Below are 19,450 nucleotides of genomic sequence, written 5' to 3'. Positions count from 1 at the left end.
CCACCACAATGAGATGCCCGTGCACCACAACGAAGAGTAGCCCCCACTCGCCGCAACTAGAGAAAGCCCGCGCACAGCAACAAAGACCCAACGCAGCCCAAAAATAATAATAATAAAAAATAAATAATAAATTTATTAATAAATAAATAAATAAAGCCAGGATCTTCATGATGTACCTTCAGCAGAATTTACATAATATTTTGTTTGTTTGTTTACTACTAAGAACCTTCCTGGAATGTACACTCACCTTCAAGACCGATTCTAGGGTCCCCAAGCCTAGTAGTCACAGGATTCCACCAGCCATTGAGGAAGTACCTTACAGAGCTATAGATCTAAAAATGGCAGGTAGACGCACAGAGGGAGCTGTACCTCCAAGACCAAAGAAATGCAATTTTGCCAAACCAAGGAAAATTGTGCAGAGGGAGAAAGTGAGGCAGGGGCTAGCAAACCAGTACGACAGATCAGAGAGGGGCTGTGCCAGTTGGTAAAGGCAGGACTGAAGTTTTGTAAAAGGTTCTGGGGAAACATTAACAACTCAGACAAAGACACTAGCGTTCGTTTCAGGCCAGGTCAAGGGAAAATACTTAACTGAGCCCTGCGATTGAGAAAAAATCTAGATGGACTCCTGTAGCAGCAGTTGGCACTTGGCAAAATCTCAAAGGTCAAAAGAGACAGTTTAAAAAAAAAAACCACACACACGTTGTCTTGACAGTTACTTTCAGAACAATCATTAATTATAATTAAATGACAATAGAAAAAGTGATAAACAATATAGGAACATGAGTGAGTCAAGCGCAATTATCTGTAGGGCATGCAATTCACAAGACTCTGTTCAAAACAGAGCTGTAAGTTTCAGATGGAAATCGCAGAAAGATTGCCAAAGAGGAGGCTTTGATTTGGAAACAGAGAAGTGCTGAAATGATTGCACCATCCCCACACTTAGCTGTGCCTTGCTCGTTACTTAGTCATCGGCCTCCATCAAGGGCTCGTGGTGGCACAGAAAATAATGAAACCAGAGAAACCAGAGAAAATATGACAGCTTAACAGGAGAGGTCTGGGGGAAAAAAATCATGCTTACTCAGAAAGATGTGTTTGTGGTTGTATTTTGAGTAGAACACACAAGTAGTACTACGCTTTCAGTCATACCCGTGCTGTGTAAAAGCCTGTGTTTTATTTATTTATTCGACAAGTATTTATGGAGTACCTACTCTGTGGCAGACTCTGCTCTAAGGTGCTTGGGATACATCAATAAATGAAGCAGACGTTCTAGTGGGGAAGAGACAGACAATGAGCCATACAATCATATAGCATGGAAAGAAGTACTGTACGAAAAAATAGAGCAGAGTAGGGAGATAGAGAGTGCCAATAGGAAGGAGGAAGTGCTGTCTTAGACAAAAGGAGAAAGAGTAAAGACTTGGAGGAGGTGAAAAAGTGAACCGTGGATGTACTGGGGGAAGATGGTTGAGGGAGAGGGAGCAAAGACTGCAAAGGCCACGGGGGGGGCATGAAGCTGTGACTAAAGCAAAGTGCTAACAGAGTCAGCGGTAGGAGGTGTGATTAAAGAGGTAATGGGACTAGAAAGGCAGTGCTTCATGTGGCTTTTGAGGGAGGCACAGAGGCTCTGGAAGGTTTTCAGCAGGGGATTGACATGATCTGACTTTGTTTCATGAGTCGCTCTGGATACTGAGTCAAGAACCAAGCATATGGGATAAAGGGCAAAGGTGGAAGCAGGGAGAACAGATAAGCAGACTGCAGTTCCCCTGACAATTTCATTGATCTCTAGCCAATGAGGAAAGGGCAAGACCCTTCACACATTACTAGGATGTGTGAAAACATGGGTGTTACCATTTGATTCAGAGTCTGTGGGCCTCCTACACGTCCCGCTGCGGGAGTGACTCCTAGATTCCACTCTGGGAAGGATGCTGGGAGAATATTCCAAGATCCCTGCCTTCCCAGGCTTGGTCTCATCTGCTGGGAGTGATTGTCTATGAATATGGAGCCACTGTAGATACAAGGCACAAATTCCAGGGCTCATTAGTACCCTCGGAGTTAGTAGTTTCTGTTTACTCGTTGGCAACTCTACATATAACTTGAGGTGCATCCTGGAACCCACAATGTAGGGCAAAGGGCCAAGGAGGCACCTGGGCCAAACTATTGTTTACACCAGCTGGTTAGAGCTAGCTTGTTACAGGATTCCCTTTGCTCTGCAAATAGGATTTCACTGGAGGCAATTCTCTGAATACTTCTTCAGCCACCTGCCCTCCTTCCTCTTGTCTTTGCCTTAGCCAAGAGTATGCCAGCAGCCCCACTGGAAACACCACACCACTGTGGCTCACAGAGCTATATATTCACTTGGTATTGTTCTTCCTCAGTGGATCTCTTTGTTCACTCTCCCTAATTTTGAGAAAATGCACTTTTTCCTATAATTATCTAATAAATTCCTTCTAATTTTGACAAAATGCATTTTTCCCCTTCTCATAATTACCTAGTAACAAGTCTGGGCCTTTCAAAGGATGTTAAAGAGCAGAAAAAAGAGGTATAAACTTTTAAACAATGTGGTGGGCACCTAAGCACTGCAACAATTCACCTCCTCCCTACCCTTGGCCTCCCCCATCCTGCCACGCTTTCAGAGGCTTAGCTGTGGAGAAGGCTTCCATTCTGGTTGCTTTCTGAGTTCACTACCTCTCCATCATATTCTATCCAACAAGTTTTGCTAAAATGCTTGTGGAAAAAAGTAGAAGTCATCCAAATAAATATGATCCATAATACATGCCTATAGAATGCAAAAATGCTGTTATTTTAGATGGTAATGAATTTGGGCAAAGAAATTCTTATTTTATTTATTGAGCACTGAACTATAAAATAGGAACATTGAGGGATGCAAATGTTATTCAGCCAAAAATCCTGCCTCTTAATTTCTGTTTGGCAGGGAAAACAGTATATGTACAAGTAGTAAGTGATATAAAATACCATGAGAAGTGCACAGATAAGACACTGTGGCAGTTCTGAGAAAGTCTCATACTGTGATTATGATTATGACCAGTTAACACTAACCAACAAAAGTCATAATAGGACCTACTTAAGTTTGCTGTATTGTATTAAGTTCTTTTACACAAAATATTTCTACTTTGCATTAGCCATTTCCAGAATCTATATTCTGTTTTCAGCAAGACACTTGCCAGTCTCTCACTTGACAGATATAATAGCATCATTCTTTTTGCTTCTAATCAACATCATATAGCTCTCTGAGAGAAAAGAAAAAGGCACCTTGGTGATTCTAAGTTATATTTTCTCCATACAACTAAGATATAAAAACCAAAAGAAACTTGCAAAAATAGTGCCTGCCTATAATGGCAATGGCACTTGGTCAAAAGGAGTGATCTTAGGAAGAGAATCCTGGATTTCAACCAGCAGAAGAGGTCATGAAAGGAGTAGGGTAGTGAGATAAGAATTCAAACACAGAAAGACATCCAAACATGACGTATATCATGTTGACTATGTACCATATCATACTGACTACACACCAGGCACTGTTCCAAGCCCTGTTTACACAGTAGATTAATTTATTTAATCCTTGTAACAACCTTGTGAGGTAGGCATTTCACAGTTGGGGAAACTGAGTCACAGAGAGATTTTAGGTAACCTACTTACAGCCCATACGTGGCCAAGCCAGGATTTGAACCGAGGTAGACTGTGTTCTTAGCCACTTCCCCATGGAGTTTAAATTTAATGTGAATGGTCATCCTTTTCCCCCAGGTTGTCATTTTCACTCCGGCTAGCTACCTTTTCTTTCCCTCCACGTGACCAAATTTTGCTGACTACCCCCAGAACAAACTAGCCCACAGAGCCAAGTCCTCTTCTGCATCAGTATGCTGCAGCTTTTGCCTTTTATAATCTAACTAAATTCCAACGTAAATTCTCAACCACTACATTCTTCCCTGGGAAAGTCTAAAATAAAATAGTAAGATCATCTGCATGGAGAAATATATCATAGATATTAGCTGGTAGAATAAAAATAACAGCAACAGAAAAAACATCAGGCCATTGAATTTTCTGTTAATAATAAGTTGCATGCAGTGCCCCACTGAGTTTTCTGTGTCACCAAATCCTCCCAGTTGTTACACAAAGGCAACTTTGTCTTGAGAAGGCTACTGAGAAGATGGGCTTAATCTTGGCAAGGGCTTGGTGTACCAAGAACCATGTTATTATTTTTAAAAATAAATGACAGCAAACAAAAAGAAATATTATTTAAGCTGTCTTTTCAAAAGGCACAGTGCTATCATCATCATGGACACGGATCCCTACTTTCAGAAACATGAATATTTTACTTGAGCTCAAAAGGCCCAAATACACATTTTCAGAATGGCAATCAAATTGACCTAAGAGAATTAACATCTGAAAAAAATCTTATTCACTCTATTAAATACTTCTTTTTTTCTTTTGTCATGATGTGTAATGCTTAAAATGATTGAGCCAGATCTCAGTGCTCTGAAAGGTAAATATTTTTTATTATAATTTTTACAGGCTGTCATTTCCTTGGTCAGGTAGAAGTGTCCTGTTCCTGTTTCAGCTACACAATGCCCCACATTTATTGCACATCCACCCATTGCCCATTGTTATGTATAGTTAACTCTTGCTCACTCACATGTGGATTATCCATTGCTTCTGAGATCAGGTTGTTTTTTTCCCCAGTAGGTGGAAACTCAAGGAATATGAGCAAAATTGACTATTAGACAAAGCAGCGCATAATCAGGAGGCAAACGCTCTCAGCAAATCCCCTTTCATCAACATACACCCACCTACTATGGTCTTGGCACTGGGCCGCCATGTTCCTAAGAACCACAAACATACAGTATTCCCAAAGACAAATATCATGATTTGAGGTCGGCGATTGTTTTCTTGATTAATGTAAATGGCTGTAATTTTAAGTATACATTTTGCACTACCCGGAATCTGCTGAGACCAAAGGATTGATATTTTCTCAAAATCACAAAGGGTTTTTCAGGGTTACACCAGCCCTTTGTCTTCTGATGTCATCTCTCTTAAGTGGCCTTCAGAAAGGTAGATTGTTCTTTTGATTTCTAAAATGACCCCACTCTTAAAACCTGATAGGGTTTACCAAAAAGAGAAACTATAAAATATAGTCGAGCATTTCTATCATAGTATCAGTTTCCTCATGTTTTGTATTTTACAGACATATAAACTGTTTACATCTAAACACACCCACAAATCACTTTTGCATAAACTAAGTTCCTAAGATGACAAAAACTCAACATCCACAATGAAAAAGAATGCTCGTAGTATATACCTAAATTACATAAACTAAGTTGTGATTTTTTTTTCAGGTGTCCTTAAACCACTGCAGAAAGTAGAGGAAAGGCAGAGTGGAGCGTAGTTGAAAGAAAGGCTTGTGCCTTTTGTAATCGGTTTACTTTGGGTTGTACCTAGAGATGACATCCTGAACTCATTCAGATGAGCCATCTATTGCAGTGCACTAGGAGCATTTGAATTACAAAAAGGGGGTGAGCCTCAAATTCCTACAGTTGCCAGTTCACCTGCAATAGTTGGAGGGCATCGATAATCTCCATGTGAGCTTTCGGGTGAACACATTACTTAACAGGGTTTGGAGCTCACCTGTTTCTTGGCATTTTATTCCTCCAGACACTTTCTCCCCTTCTACTTTCACTGGAAAATTCCTTCCTTGCCCCCTTTTCCGGGCAAAAAGTAAAGAGGTTCTGAAAAGAGGGGGTACACTGACTTCAAGGGAAGGATATCCTTTCCCTCTGCCTCCTTTCTCCCATACAGAGGCTGACAGAATAGAAGGGGAGGCAAATATGAAAGGAGCAGAAACGATCAGAAAGCAAGCTCAGACCATCCCAGGAGCATTTTACTGACAAGATGATTCAGGACCACACACAAAAAGTGGCAGGGTGCCATTTCCCCCTAAATCCCTCCGTATGAGACGTTTTGAACAACTTTGAGGTGGCAGTTGAACAATTACTTATTATCATTTCTATGCTAGTTCTTCTCTGGAGTTTCTAAAGGCCTTCTATCTCATAACCCAAGTCATCCCTGCATTGCCATTATTGAAAATCTTTTTCCAGTTGTCCTTTGAAGCAATTGCTCTGAGCAGGTGGTTGTTTTGACTAACACACACGTCTTACAATATTAAACCAGAAAATCAACATCGTCATAAGACACAGAGACTGCTCCCAAGAGGAAAAATATATCTCTTAATAAGGCCAGTAGCTGAAATGTTCCAATATAACCTTTAACTTGGAATCATTCCGACAAACACTTTTTAAACTGCATTTACATATTCATTGTAATTTCACAAACGTGTGGCACACAAATTCTAGATTCATGCAAAATCTATCCTTTTTCTAAGTCTTATGAATCCCAAACTTAAGTCCTCTTCAGAGTAAGTTTTTTCTAGGATTATGCATCCTCTGGGAAAACTGAATCACAGTTTCACTTGAACCTCGGTCCAACTTTGAGGAGACCTCCCTCCTCCCACCAGCACCCATGTATCCAGTCCTGAAAAATCAGAAGGGACTTGAAATGTGGAGATGGGAACCTGTCTGAAACAGGCAAATACTTTCCTACAGCAGTCAAAGCTCAATCATCTGGGACGTGATTTATTTTTAATCAACAGATCAGGAGTAGAATTTGGAAAGCAAATTCATTTTGTAAGAAAATAACTTCATCTACATTAACCTTCTAATCTTTGTTTAAATTACTGAGAACAGGTTCTGTTACTAGTAAACCAAAGAGAAGAGTCTAATCTGAATGCTCTTATCATGTGAGGGAAAAAAATGGGAGTAGTCCTAAACACTAGTCAGAGCAAGTACTGAAGACACGTGTCCAGAAGCATATAGTTTCCTTGCTTCCTATCTTGATTTCATCCTCAGCGTCACCAACTGTTTTGGGCAAAATTTACTCTACAGCAGCACAGGTAGGGAATCAAAAATACACTGGCAATTAAAACTATAGAGATTGGAGTAAAGTGATGATGCCGAGTTTTCAATCTTACAAGTTTCTGAAAACTCAAAAACTAAGAGAAAGATAATAAATCTTCAAAATTTGATTCATTTTCAGCATATGTTCACAAAAGATTCTTGAGCAGAATTTAAGTGTAGCCTAGTCAGGTAAAGAAGCATGGCAGAGTTAGGCTGGGAGACTGGTTTTTGTCAGTTTATTTCTTCCTTTAACAAATATTGAAGTAATGAGCTGGGCTCTTGTGAAATGTCTGATTCCTCATTCTCTCTGTGTGCAGTAATTAAGTCAAAGAGGCCAATGGTATGTATTGGGCTGGCCAAAAAGTTCGTTTGGGTTTTCCATACCATGTTATGGAAAAGTCCGAATGAACTTCTTGGCCAGCCCAATGTATCAGAACAAGGTGAAGGCTAAGGTAGACAAGAAAGGATACAAAAACCCAAATTTCTTTCTTTCCTTCCTCCTGTTTCCATTTCAGACTGGTTTAGTTTTGTTTCCCTCCAAGATTTCATATCCTCAATCTGACAAGGATTATGGTTTAAATTAATAGCAACACAAACTCCCGCAAAATGCTATCTCATTGCCCTGACTGGGTACTTGGCTTTGTCTTTGTCTAGAGGTTGTGTTTTACTCTGCTGACAACCTTTCACTCTTTAGGACTGGCACCTGCAATTCTCAGACGCTCTTGGTCTAAATTGCAATGGTCCTTCAAACTGTGGTAACCTCTTCATGTTTGTGTTGTCAACCCTTTGCTTTCTCTGCCCTAAAAAATTCGTGTGACTCCAGCATTACAAGTTTGAAAGAACACATTTCTAACCTACATTCATGCTAAAGAAAACTGAGTGAGCCATTACAACACCACTAGAAAAAAGTTGCTTGACTTTTCGTTCAAATCAGTACAGCCTATGGGTGCGTACCTGGAGGACACTATCTCTGATTAGCTTTCAAGAAAGAAGCCTCATCCCCAAATGCCTTGGGACAGTACCCAAGAGTATATGAACTTTTACCTAAATAAAAAAATGAATCACTTATTTGAAAAATTCCACTTCATTTATTTTAACTGATTTCTTAAATATCCGGTGACTGATTTGTCAGCTGTCTGAGTTCATCAACTCTACGCTTCTATGCGGACTGAATTTTTAACTTTAAACAACTAAGCCTGTACTCAGTGTTACCTTGGGAGGTAAATGAGTACAAGAAGACATCACACGCCCCAGCAACCCTCCCCCACCCCCGCCTTACCACTCACTTAAGCGAGACGGCTGTCATAAAGGTTTCCTCAATCTCACTTTAATAATCTGAGTCTAAAAAGTCACCTGTGCCTCTGGACGGCCCAATCGTATGCTTTCAAGAGCGAAAAAAAAAAGTCTGTTTCTTGTATGGAAAAGGTTTCATCACCAGAGGAAACGAGGGGGCTGACTGTATATGATTTTCTGCTTTTCCAGAAGCTGACGCGTTTAAAATCTTTTTATAAACCATTGCTTTCCCATTAAATATACCAGAGTCGGAAGGGGGGATGGTAGAATGAGGGGAGACAAGGGCTAAAAAGAGAAGAAAACAAGATTTCAAAATTAGGACCCAAATGGAAGATTAAGGGACAGTAGTTAGGATTGCCCAAAGCTACCTTACCTTTGTTATGTATTTGCAGTCGCCCACTTCAGAAATTAACACCATTCACAGCCCGGTAGCAATTTACAGAGCTAGGAAGTAACCTACAACATCTTCTCGGCCTCCCTCTTTTTAATGTAAAACCAAAATAAGGAGTGTCCAGCTACTCCCTACCGCGCCGCTTAAAGCAACAGATCTTTTGAGCCTTAACTCCCAGGCTCTGGGAATTCCAGTTTGTCAGAATTTCTTAACCTTGGAAACCTGCAGAGAGAAACTCTCTACGAGGAAAACTCCCCGAGCCCCGGCTTCTCACTGTCCCAAACTGCACATTCCAAAGTGGGAAGCAGGAGCGATAACCAGAAGGCAGCTCTCTGGGGCTAAATTCCTGGCGGGAGCGTGAACTTGAAAGCGCGGCGATTCCACTGGCAGAGCGGCGTCGGATCCTCACCCGGGGGAGACCGGCGGCCCAGGGAGCCCTGCTGCGTCCGGCGCTGCGCGCGGGGAGCGCTCAGAGTCTCGGCTCCAGCTCTTCCCTGTTCCCTCCCCCCTCCTCCCTCTGCCCTCCCCCAGCCGAGGCTCTGCGCCTCACAGTAGCAAGGTTGTCTCTCGTCTACTCCCTTCCCTTAAACTCACCAAACCAGATTTTTACTCCCAGCACCGGCAACTTCCCGTAAATCTGCATTGAAATTTTATCCTGCTCGCTGAGCCTTCGCTGGCTGAAGGCCAGTGCAACATTCCTGTTGTTTTAGGAGGGCAGATACCTTTGCTGAAGGTTAAAAAAAAAAAAAAAAAAAATCTTGTCTTGACTGGGAGAGATTTGGGGACTTCACCTCACAGACTTCTCTCCCCGCTCAAAAAGTCACATCCATTTCAGACAGCCAGAAACAGCCCCAGAAGTGGCACCTGCTCCACCTGAGGACATCTGTCTGAATCAGACGTCTGGCCCCTTTGGGCTGTTGAGGGAACCCAAGCAGAACCACGTTTGAGGAATAAGGAACCAGCTGTTGAATCACGAGCCGATCAGTACACCCCACCCCCGTTCTCCCCCCCTAGTAAAGAAGTCGTTTGACCAGGTAGGATCACCGCGAGCTCGGCGGAGGGCCTGAAGACGGGAGAACCTCCCAGAGTGTCCTTACCTGAGGCAGAGCACCGCTTGGATGAGCACGGGGAGGAACGTCACGCGGACCAAGCCCTGACCTTTGCCGGGGCCTTCACAGCAGGGCCTGGGGCCTGGGCGCTGCTCGTTCAGAAGTGGCTCATTTTAATGCGCTCTGACCTAAAGTTGCAGCTGGCTTCTAGAAACGGAACAAAAAACACTGCATTTAAAAACAGCAGCCGAGCCCTCCCTTCACCTTGCCTGATCTCTGGGTAGTTAGTTCTAACTCCCACCCCATCCCCGTCGCAAAGAAATCCGCAATCTGTGCCCCACCCCTTCGCATTACCTGTTTATACAAGAGTTAAGGAGCCTCACGCATTTCAATTGAGCGCTAAGCCTGTTTGTAGGCGCGTAATCGGCCAACAGGAATCGAATTCTGTGACTAAACAAACTAGAAGAGGAAGCAGGCACCACCAGGAACCTAAAACGGAGTTGTGATTTCGGGTTGCAATGTCATTCAACTGAGAAAAAAAAAAAAAGTGCTGCTTCTCACTGGGCTGCTTTAGTTAAGGAATACTCCAAAAATTTTTTTTGCGGGTTAAATTAGTTAATACATACAAAAAGCTTAGAACAGTGCCTGGCACATTGTGTTAGCTGCCACTATATTTTTTAAAATTATTATTATTATTTGTACTATGGCTTTTTTGTGAAGAGGAGAGGTCCTGATCGGAGAAGTGGGCTCTTGATCCAGCATTGCCACTCACTAGCTGTAAGGCTTTGAGCCAGTGTTTTTGTTTTTGTTGTTTTTTTAACCTCTCCCAGCCTCTGTTTCTGGAAGATTCTAACGATGAGATTTTTGCAGTTTACATTCATTGTGGACAGTCTTGAATGTGATGGAAAATAAAGGTCCTGTAAAATAGTGTTCAGATGATTTCCATCTCACTTAAAAGTTGCAAGATTGACAAGATACATGAAAATAAATCGGCCTGTACACTCCATGAAGTTCACTAACAGGGAGGAAACTCAGGACCCTGCAATCTACCATGGATGTGTGCTTCATTCTAATTTGGATTTAGGCACTTAATTTACTGTCTGACCCTGGGAGAGTTACTTATCCTATTCAGTTAAAAGCCAATGCTGGACAAATAATGGTCATTGCCATTTGAAAATCAGTGTGAAATTGGGAGAAATAATTTTCAAACTCATAAATATTCGAAAGTGATTATTGAAGGCTAAGATGTGATCAGTGCTGACACCCTTTTGCCTCCACTTAACTTCACTCTTAAAGAAAGAAATCATAGTCCCTTTACATGAATGAGGCTCTTTGTACTTTGTTGTGCACTTTCACCCACCTCATCTCATCTGATCCTACAGTTCTATCCTATGAAGTACTTTATCCCCATTTTGCAGATTGAAGGCACTGAGGTCAATTAGTGCAAGTTTTCCCTGAGTGGTGAGGCTGGGGTTGTTCGCAGTTCTAGTTAAATCTAAAAGCAGCATTTGCCACCTTTTGGAAAAAATGATTCCTTAAAACCAGCAAAGAATTCTGAAAGCTTTTAAATCCCTTTGATTTTTTATCTTTCTATGGTGCAAGGCATAACAGATCAATTAAACATTTTCTGAGTTTTAGATTCATTCCTTGTCAGTATGTAAGCCAGAGTGAAGCATGAAGATCAGAGAACTCTCCGAGGTTCTCTCACAGTATCTAAGCTGCCAGGCACGCACGAGGGCTCCACAACCGCAAGACAACTTAAAAACTCCAACTCCACGTTAGCTTGAATTTTTCTTTTCTTTTCCAGAAATATCTGGATTGTGGCCTTGAGAGCCTCCCAGTGTCAGGGACCCTCTGAGTTAAAGAATTCAAGAGGGGACATTCTCAGGCTCACAGATTTTTCCACCTCAGAACAGGTTTTTCTACAGGAAGAACTGGGCCAAACCTGGGGAAAAATGACCAGGAATAATACAGTGAGTTTGAAAGTGTGGAGATCAGTGACTGCAGGTGAACTGAAGCTGGAGTCAAGGAAGATGGCCCTGGAAGCAAGTCCTTATGGCAGTTCTGAGTTGGTTACTTTCTCTCAAATGTTTCCTGACACTTCTGCTCTTTCTTTCTCAGTTTTGTACACTGCCACCTATTAAGTGGGTATAATTCTTATTCCTAACTACTTCCCACTGCTATCCCTAGGAACGTACAGAAAACAAAACGGATTTTTTCAGTGGCAGTCTATGGCAAAAGAAATGTAAACTTTCATTATTAATTCTTTGTGGCTGACCTTGATGTCTGTTCTTCGTCTTTACTATTACTATTATAATCATCATCATCATCATCATCATCATCATTTTAATTCTCAGGCAAACCCCATAATCCTGCGGCATTTGAGTTCTGCAGACCCCTGCTTTTGCTTTCCGCTTTCTTCTTTCCCTTCTGCCTAAAAGGCAGAGTGCTAGAGTGGATGCAAATAGCATGGAGATTGTTTTCCCGTAACTGTGAGTTTGAATCTAAATTTTACCTCTTAGCTATGTGATGCTGGGCAGATTGCTTAACTGAGCTGAGCTTCAGTCCTGGCACATAGTAGGTACTCCAGAAGTGGTATTTCCTTTTGTACCTGGAAAAAACCTACTCCACAGCTCACAAAGAACTGTGTTTCACATATTTAAGGTCAAATAACACTAGTGCAAGACACCCTCATTAATAGGGGCAAGCCTCAGACCTTTGTAGAGAACCACCGTACAATAATAACCACGCATCTACATAGAATTTCCAATGATGATGTATTGTCATCTTTGGTCATCACAACAGTGTATGTATGGGTAAGTCACAAATCATTTGTATCACCCCACTGCTCAGATTAGGAAACTGAGGTTATCAAGAGTTGCTCCAAGGTGCTGGTAAATAGCAGAGCCAAAGTTTTTGTTTCAGGTTTTGGGGGGTTTTTTTTTAACTGCTTTTCACTATTCCTATTGCTAGAACTATGATTACTCTATTCCTATACCCAGTTAGGGAACAGAATCAAGGAGTTCCAAACAATTATTTTAGCTCCTAGTTGTGGGGAGAGGACCAGGAAATTCTAGCCAGAGTTTCCAGACACTTCTCACTTTGGAGGCATGGAAACCCACAAAGAACCCCATCAAAGATCCCTATGAAAGTGAGACATACTGACCCTATGCAGTATGCTTCCAATTCTATGACAAACAGAAGGGCAGCAAGATAAAGAGCTCAGGCTTGATGTCAATAAGACCGAAGTTTGCATCCTGGCAGTTGTGGGGAGTGTTACCTAACTCTCTGAGCCTCAGTTTGCGGCTGATGCAATACCTAACTGTGGGGTCATCATGAAGATTAAATGAGGTGATACACATAAAAACACAGTGCTCGACACACTCTAAGTTTCAACATGTTAGTTATTCTTTTTTAAGACCAAAGACTATGCACTAAAATGATACACGTGAGGCCTAAATGAGGCATGTAACAAATAAGTGCAAAGAGCTTAGAATAATGCCCGGCACATAGTAATTGCTGTATAACTGTTTGCTATTATTACTGTTATAATCATTTCCCTATATAACAATTCCTTGTACCTGTGGTTATATGATAAGCAGTTGACTTTTGTGGGGAGGGGAGCTTTTATTGTTTATTTCTCATGGGAGCTGATCTTACAAAGTGAAAAAGGCAAATATCTTCTCAATGGATTTACTTTCCACCAGTTTCCCTCATTCCTCCTAATTTTACCTAAAACAGAAAACTTATTGGTAGATGGGATAAAATCACCAATCTGAACCCAAGCTTTCTGTTGAGGCTGTTGATATTTTGCCCAACAGAAATTATTTGGAAAAGAAACCCTATTATAATCTAAAAAATGCAACTCGACCCAAAGAGACCTCTCATCCCCACAGTTTCCACAGCTTCTCATTTCCTCACGTGGTGGCCACTAACTACCCATAGAAGCCTTTTTTAAAGAAATCTTTTACTTTTAAATGTTTATAGTAAGTCCCCAGTGGATCTAAAGTGTGCAAATTTAAGACATGTTATTTCTGGGCACACTTTAACCTAAAGAATTTAGCGCAGTGACTAACCCTAGAATGCAGTCATCAGCCCATGGGTCGAAAGATGAGGGAGGGCAGTGTGAACTCCATCGGAAGGGCGTCTGGGTTTGTGGTTTCCATGCCACACCATAGGAGGGCCCCTAACTGAATTTTAAAAATGCACTGAGTTCACAGAAAAGGGAATTAAGTATAGCAGGGGTTCACTTCGAACATTAATCTCAGAAGCCAAATCCTTCATTTTGAGAAAGGCCTTTAATACAAGAAGTCCCTTGACCTCCGTTCTTCCTGCACAAATAGCTCTGCCAAAGCCCGCCTATTTAGGCTGCAGGCTTTGCCCGCCTCACCCGCCTGCTGAGATAGAAGGAGCCCTAATGTAAATTACAGGCCTTTAAAGGCCCACTCGAGACCAAGACATGGTTTTGTTATGGCAACAAATGTCGTTAATTCCTTTATATCCCTTTAAGGCTTATTCCCCATCAGAGAAGACCTCCAGATTTCTTTTTATTTTATAATGAAAGACAGCCTCACATAAGAAGCTCAATCATTCAGCAATAACTTATTAAAAAAGATTGTCAACATAAAATTACTAACATTTATTAAGTGCTTACTACAGAGTATTTGCCAGATGCTGTGTTAAGCACTTTACATGTTTTAACTATTTAATCCTCACAACAACCCCTGGAGACAGACTGTTGTACCCATTTTATAGATGAAGAGACCAATGCACAGGACAGATGACAATGCTGAGATCCCACAACTAGAAAATGGCAGAGCTGGGGTTTAACCCAGGCAGTCTGGCTCCTTAGCCTGTGACCCTAACCACTATACTCTACAGCCTCAGAAAAGATTCTATACTGTCTATGATTATATTATATATGGGCGTGTGTACTCTAGTAGCAGTAGTACCAGTGTAAAGACAGCGCCTGGCACACAGGAAGCACTCAGAAAGTGTTTGTTGAATGAATGAGTGAATGTGGATATACATTTGAATATTTTGATATCAATTTGTAGAAGTGTGTGTCAAGGAAGGTAGGGTTTAGCTCATCTAGGATCTGAGGTTTAGGGTCACATTGGAGAGTGAATACAAAGTGTGTTGTCCAAAATATGAGTAAGGTTTTAATTTGACATACATTGTAGGGGATGAGTATTTTTTTTTTATAAATTTATTTATTTATTTTTGGCTGCGTTGGGTCTTTGTTGCTGTGCGCGGGCTTTCTCTAGTTGCGGCGAGTGCGGGCTACTCTTCATTGCGGTGCGCAGGCTTGTCCTTGTGGTGGCTTCTCTTGTTGCGGAGCACGGGCTCTAGGCACGCAGGCTTCAGTAGTTGTGGCACGCGGGCTTCAGTAGTTGTGGCACGTGGGCTCAGTAGCTGTGACTCGTGGGCTCTAGAGTGCAGGCTCAGTATTTGTGGCGCATGGGCTTAGTTGCTCCGTGGCTTGTGGGATCTTCCCGGACCAGGGCTCGAACCCGTGTCCCCTGCATCGGCAGGCGGATTCTTAACCATTGTGCCACCAGGGAAGTCCGGGGATGAGTATTTTACATGACAGAATTCATTTCAGGTATGGCCAAATTTACTGACCATAAAAGCCACATAAAAATAATGTGAATATTCTCACCTTTGCTTCTATTGTTTCTCTACTTAGACTATCCTTGTATACACCTTCCATCCATCCATCACCGGTATAAGCATAGTGTTACAGACAGTGTGGAGCCAGATACCTGAGTCTGAATCCTGTGTCTGCCACTTACCAACTGTGTGACTGTGGGCAAATAACTTAACCATCCCGGGTCTTTAGGCTCCTTACCAGTATCTTCACCATTAGGAGTATTGGGAAGTTTCCGTGTGTTACTGTAAGTGGGGTGCTGGGAAGAGCACCAGACCATAATAAGCCCAATGTAAGTATTTCCTGTTATGATTCATCATCCAACTACCTATTGTTTTATCCAACCAATATTTATCAAGCATCTATTATGTGTTAGGTTCTGTGCATCATGCTGAATAAAGAAAAATAAATGAGATAAGGTCCCTATCTTCAAGGAACTTAGACTCTATGGCAACAGGTAAGCAACCAGCCAATGGCCTTACAGTGTGTAACCCCAGGAAGTTCATGGCAGTTTAACTTAGGCTTTAGGGGTCGACTAAGAGAGATGATGTCAGAACTGAGAGGCCTGTAGGTTGCTTAGGAGTTGACAGGTAAAGAAGTTGAGAAATGTATTTCAGGAGAGTGAAAACCACCCCAGAACAAGAGAGATGGTGGATTCAGGGGTTTGAGACAAGTAGCTCTCTATAGCTAGAGGGTTGGATGACAGTAGTATAAAATGAAATTGAGAGATAGACCAGTTCATGAGAACTAACTGTTTTGCGAAGGAGTTCAGAAGGGCTTTGAAAAGGGGGTGCAGAGATCAAATTGGCATACCTGTTGGAGGCTAGACTAGAGGCAAAGCACATGGAGAAGAGAGGATTAAGGATATATTTAGGAGGTAAGAGTCATGGGGCTTAGTGACTGATCAGTTATTGGAGGTGAGTTAGGAAACACAAAAGGGTTTGGAGTAGAGGTAATCATTCATTCCACAAACATTTATTAAACACCGACCATGTGCCAAGCACTGTTCTAGAACTTGGGAAAACAGCAGTGAACAAAACAGGCACAAACTTGTCCTCATGGAGTTTACATTCTGGTTGGGAGAGACAGACAAAAAAAAAAACATAATAAATAAGCCAAATATACAGCAGGTTTGATGATGGTAAGTACTATGAAGCTATGAAGAAAAATAAAGCAGGGAAGGGAATAGAAGAGTAAAAGGAAGAAAAATAAAGTTGAAGTGGGTTGCAATATTTCAAAGGTGGTCAGGTACAGCAGAAACTAACACACCATTGTAAAGCAATTATACTCCAATAAAGATGTTTAAAAAATTTAATAAGTGGTTGGGAAGGCCTCTCTGAAAAGGTGACATTGAGAGGAGTGAAGATGGTGAGGGACAGAGCAACTCAAACACCCAGAGGAAGTGTACTCCAGGCAGAGCAAGAGTGTTGTTGGCCTATTCGAGAACAGCTAGAAGGTTGGCGTAGCTGGAGTGGAGGGATGGAAGGAGAGAATGATACGAAATGACTTAGGAGTATAATGGGGCCATGAGATCACCCAGAGTGCTGGGAGGAGAAGAGAAGAGGACTAGAGACAGAAACTCTGTCCTGACAAAGGGAGAAGAGTCCATGGCGAAGGCTAAGGAGAAAGTGTTAGCCCAGGAAGGAATGAGGTTCAAGAAGGAAGGCTTGTTCACAAAGTCAAGTGAGGCAAAGAGTTAAGTAAGATAAGGATTGAAAACTATCATTTTGTTTAGCAACTAGGAGATAACTGGTGACCTAGACAAGGGTGATTTTGGTGGAGTGGTAAAGCTGGGTGGTGAAGGAGTGAAGATAGCAGGTGTAGGCAACCCTTTCAGATAACTGGGCTTGAAATGAAGAACGGTGATAGGATAATAGCCAGAGGATCAAAGGAAAGCTTGCTTTTTGAGAGGAGAAAGGCCTCGGAATGTCTATAAGCTGAAGAGGAAAGCCAGTCAAGTGGGATAGGGTGTCCTAGACACAGAGAACAAGTCATTCATTCATTCATTTGTTCAACAAATATTTATTGAGTATCTACCAAGAATCACACACTGGAGATACACAGATGAATAGAAACATGATCCATTCCCTCATATTGGAAAGACAGACACATATTTAACTATACATAATACAAAGCAAGGAAGGCAATAGAGAGAGATGCAAAATGCCAGGAAGAACCCATTAATTCTGCCTGTGTGGAAAGAGGGGGAAAGTGAAGGGAACTTTTTAGAGGTGGTAACGTTTGAACAGGGAATTAAAAATAAGAAAAATGAAGGGTAGTAGGGAATTCTAGTCAGGGGAATGTCATGAACAGTAACGACAACATAGGGAGAGGAGTGGTGAAAGCATTTAACACCCAGTGTGACCAAAGCCTGGGGGGTGGTGAAGTGGCAGGATTTGCAGCTGGTAAGGTGAGTTGGGGCCAGATGGTTAAGAGACTTGAAAGGAGAATGGTCCTTATTCTTATGGGTGATAAGATTTTGAGCAGGACAGTGACATGATCCCAGGTGTGTTTTAAGTGCAACACAGAGGATGGATTGAAGAGGGGGAGAACTTTGGAGCAGAGAGACTAGTTATGAGGAAATTGCAATGGTTCAGGTAAGAGATGACCAGGTGCATATGGCAGTGGCTGTTCAAAAGATGTTGAATGCGGTAGATACTGTGAATTATCTCATTCTACCCTTCTTCCAGTGTACCTCCTTGTCCTGAAAGGCTGGAAAGCTAAAAACCACATTTCCCAGACCCCTTGCAGTTGAAGCTCCAAATGCAATGTGAGTTCTGACAAACGGATCCATTTTATGCAAAGTTTGGAAGATAAAAGTGAGGAAGGGGCCAGGTTTCTGGCTGCTTCTGCTATTTCTTCCAGCAAGCACAGTCATAAACACGTGGAGTGTTCCTGTGGCATCATCCCACGGGGCTGCTAGCTTTGTGGGTAGAGCACAGAGCACAGGGCACAGGGCACCCATTTTTTGCTGGTGTGGATCTAGCAGACATGGCATGCGTCTGTTGCAAATATGGCAGTGGTAGCTTTCTGACCCCAGAAAGAGGTGTTTCCCTGAACTCAATAGTTCCAGTGGTGGTTTTCTAACTTCCCACCTTCCTGATTGTGGCAATGCAGCAGCTCCCCTGACAGGCCAATTCTGCGGTGTTACTATGGAAGCCAGGCCTCAGGGTCCAGTGGAATACCTGCACTTCCAATAATTGTATAAGTACTTAGTTGCGTATATTAAGTCCCTTTCTGCTTAAAACAGCTAGAATGATTTCTATGTACTGCAGTTTAACCCTCCCTGATTTGTTGAATAAATAGAACTGAGAGAATTTGATGTCACCTGAATGTGGTAAGGAAGAAGGGAGGGAGTGGCAGTGAGAAAAAAGAGCAGGCAACCTGCTTCCAAGGTTTCTAGCTTCATATGACCATCAATAAAAACAGGAATTCACAGAGAGAGGTGGTGACTTGCAGGTAGGAGAGTGGGGCATCCCACGAGTTGCAGGAACAGGTTCGCCACAGCATCCAGCTATGGGGCCGGCAGTTGAAACTAGGTCAGTACTGGCTATAGGGGAGCAGAAGGAGATTTGGTTCCAGAACCTAAGTGGCATTTTTACTTCAATGCATCACTGATTGACACTTTCAAGTTCAATTCTTGATTGAAGGGTCATATGAAATAGCAATGGCAGAGTTAGTGAAATTTATACACACTTACCTGTCTATCCCCAGGGGCATTTTCCCCCTCATGTCTTACTAATCAGAAAGCTATCATCCTGGTAGTATCTCCTTTCTTAACTTTGGTAAGACTAGTGCGTTTTTTCTTTTTAGAATGATAAGAGGCTAGTCTACCAGCATCTTTCTTTTAGGCCCTAATTGACACAATATTGCTCAAATAAATCACATTCTAACTTCAGCCTATTACTTTGGCAATGACAACCAGTCCATGGGCTAGTGACCTGTATGACTCCTCCCCTCAAAAACATTAAGGGGGGCTTCCCTCGTGGCGCAGTGGTTGAGAATCTGCCTGCCAATGCAGGGGACACGGGTTCGAGCCCTGGTCTGGGAAGATCCCACATGCCGCGGAGTAACTAGGCCCGTGAGCCACAAGTACTGAGCCTGCGCA

At 42.2% G+C, this 19,450-nt stretch overlaps 2 protein-coding genes across 11 annotated transcripts in view; one reads left to right on the top strand and one right to left on the bottom strand.

Moving 5' to 3' along the window:
• The window catches only part of NSUN7 (NOP2/Sun RNA methyltransferase family member 7), a 373,856-nt gene that overhangs the window by 183,217 nt on the left and 171,189 nt on the right, over positions 1 to 19,450 (top strand). The window lies entirely within an intron of this gene.
• RBM47 (RNA binding motif protein 47) overlaps positions 1 to 19,450 on the bottom strand; it is a 243,245-nt gene that overhangs the window by 154,045 nt on the left and 69,750 nt on the right. For 2 of the 10 annotated variants that reach the window (XM_082390599.1, XM_082390600.1), the window contains exon 1: positions 8,626 to 9,160. In XM_082390599.1, coding sequence (XP_082246725.1) covers positions 8,626 to 8,670 — 45 coding nt within the window. In that variant the 5' untranslated portion in view covers positions 8,671 to 9,160. Of the gene's footprint in view, positions 1 to 8,625; positions 9,164 to 9,237; positions 9,653 to 9,740; positions 9,999 to 10,046; positions 10,152 to 19,450 lie in introns of those variants that run through there. The other 8 variants (XM_082390608.1, XM_082390606.1, XM_082390607.1 and 5 more) reach the window with 8 other exon arrangements.

The sequence above is a fragment of the Balaenoptera borealis genome (genome assembly GCF_965194805.1).
Source record: "Balaenoptera borealis genome assembly, chromosome: 4".
Taxonomy (NCBI): domain Eukaryota; kingdom Metazoa; phylum Chordata; class Mammalia; order Artiodactyla; family Balaenopteridae; genus Balaenoptera; species Balaenoptera borealis.
Note: the sequence above shows the minus strand (reverse complement) of the source record. Positions and strands in the feature narration are given on the sequence as shown.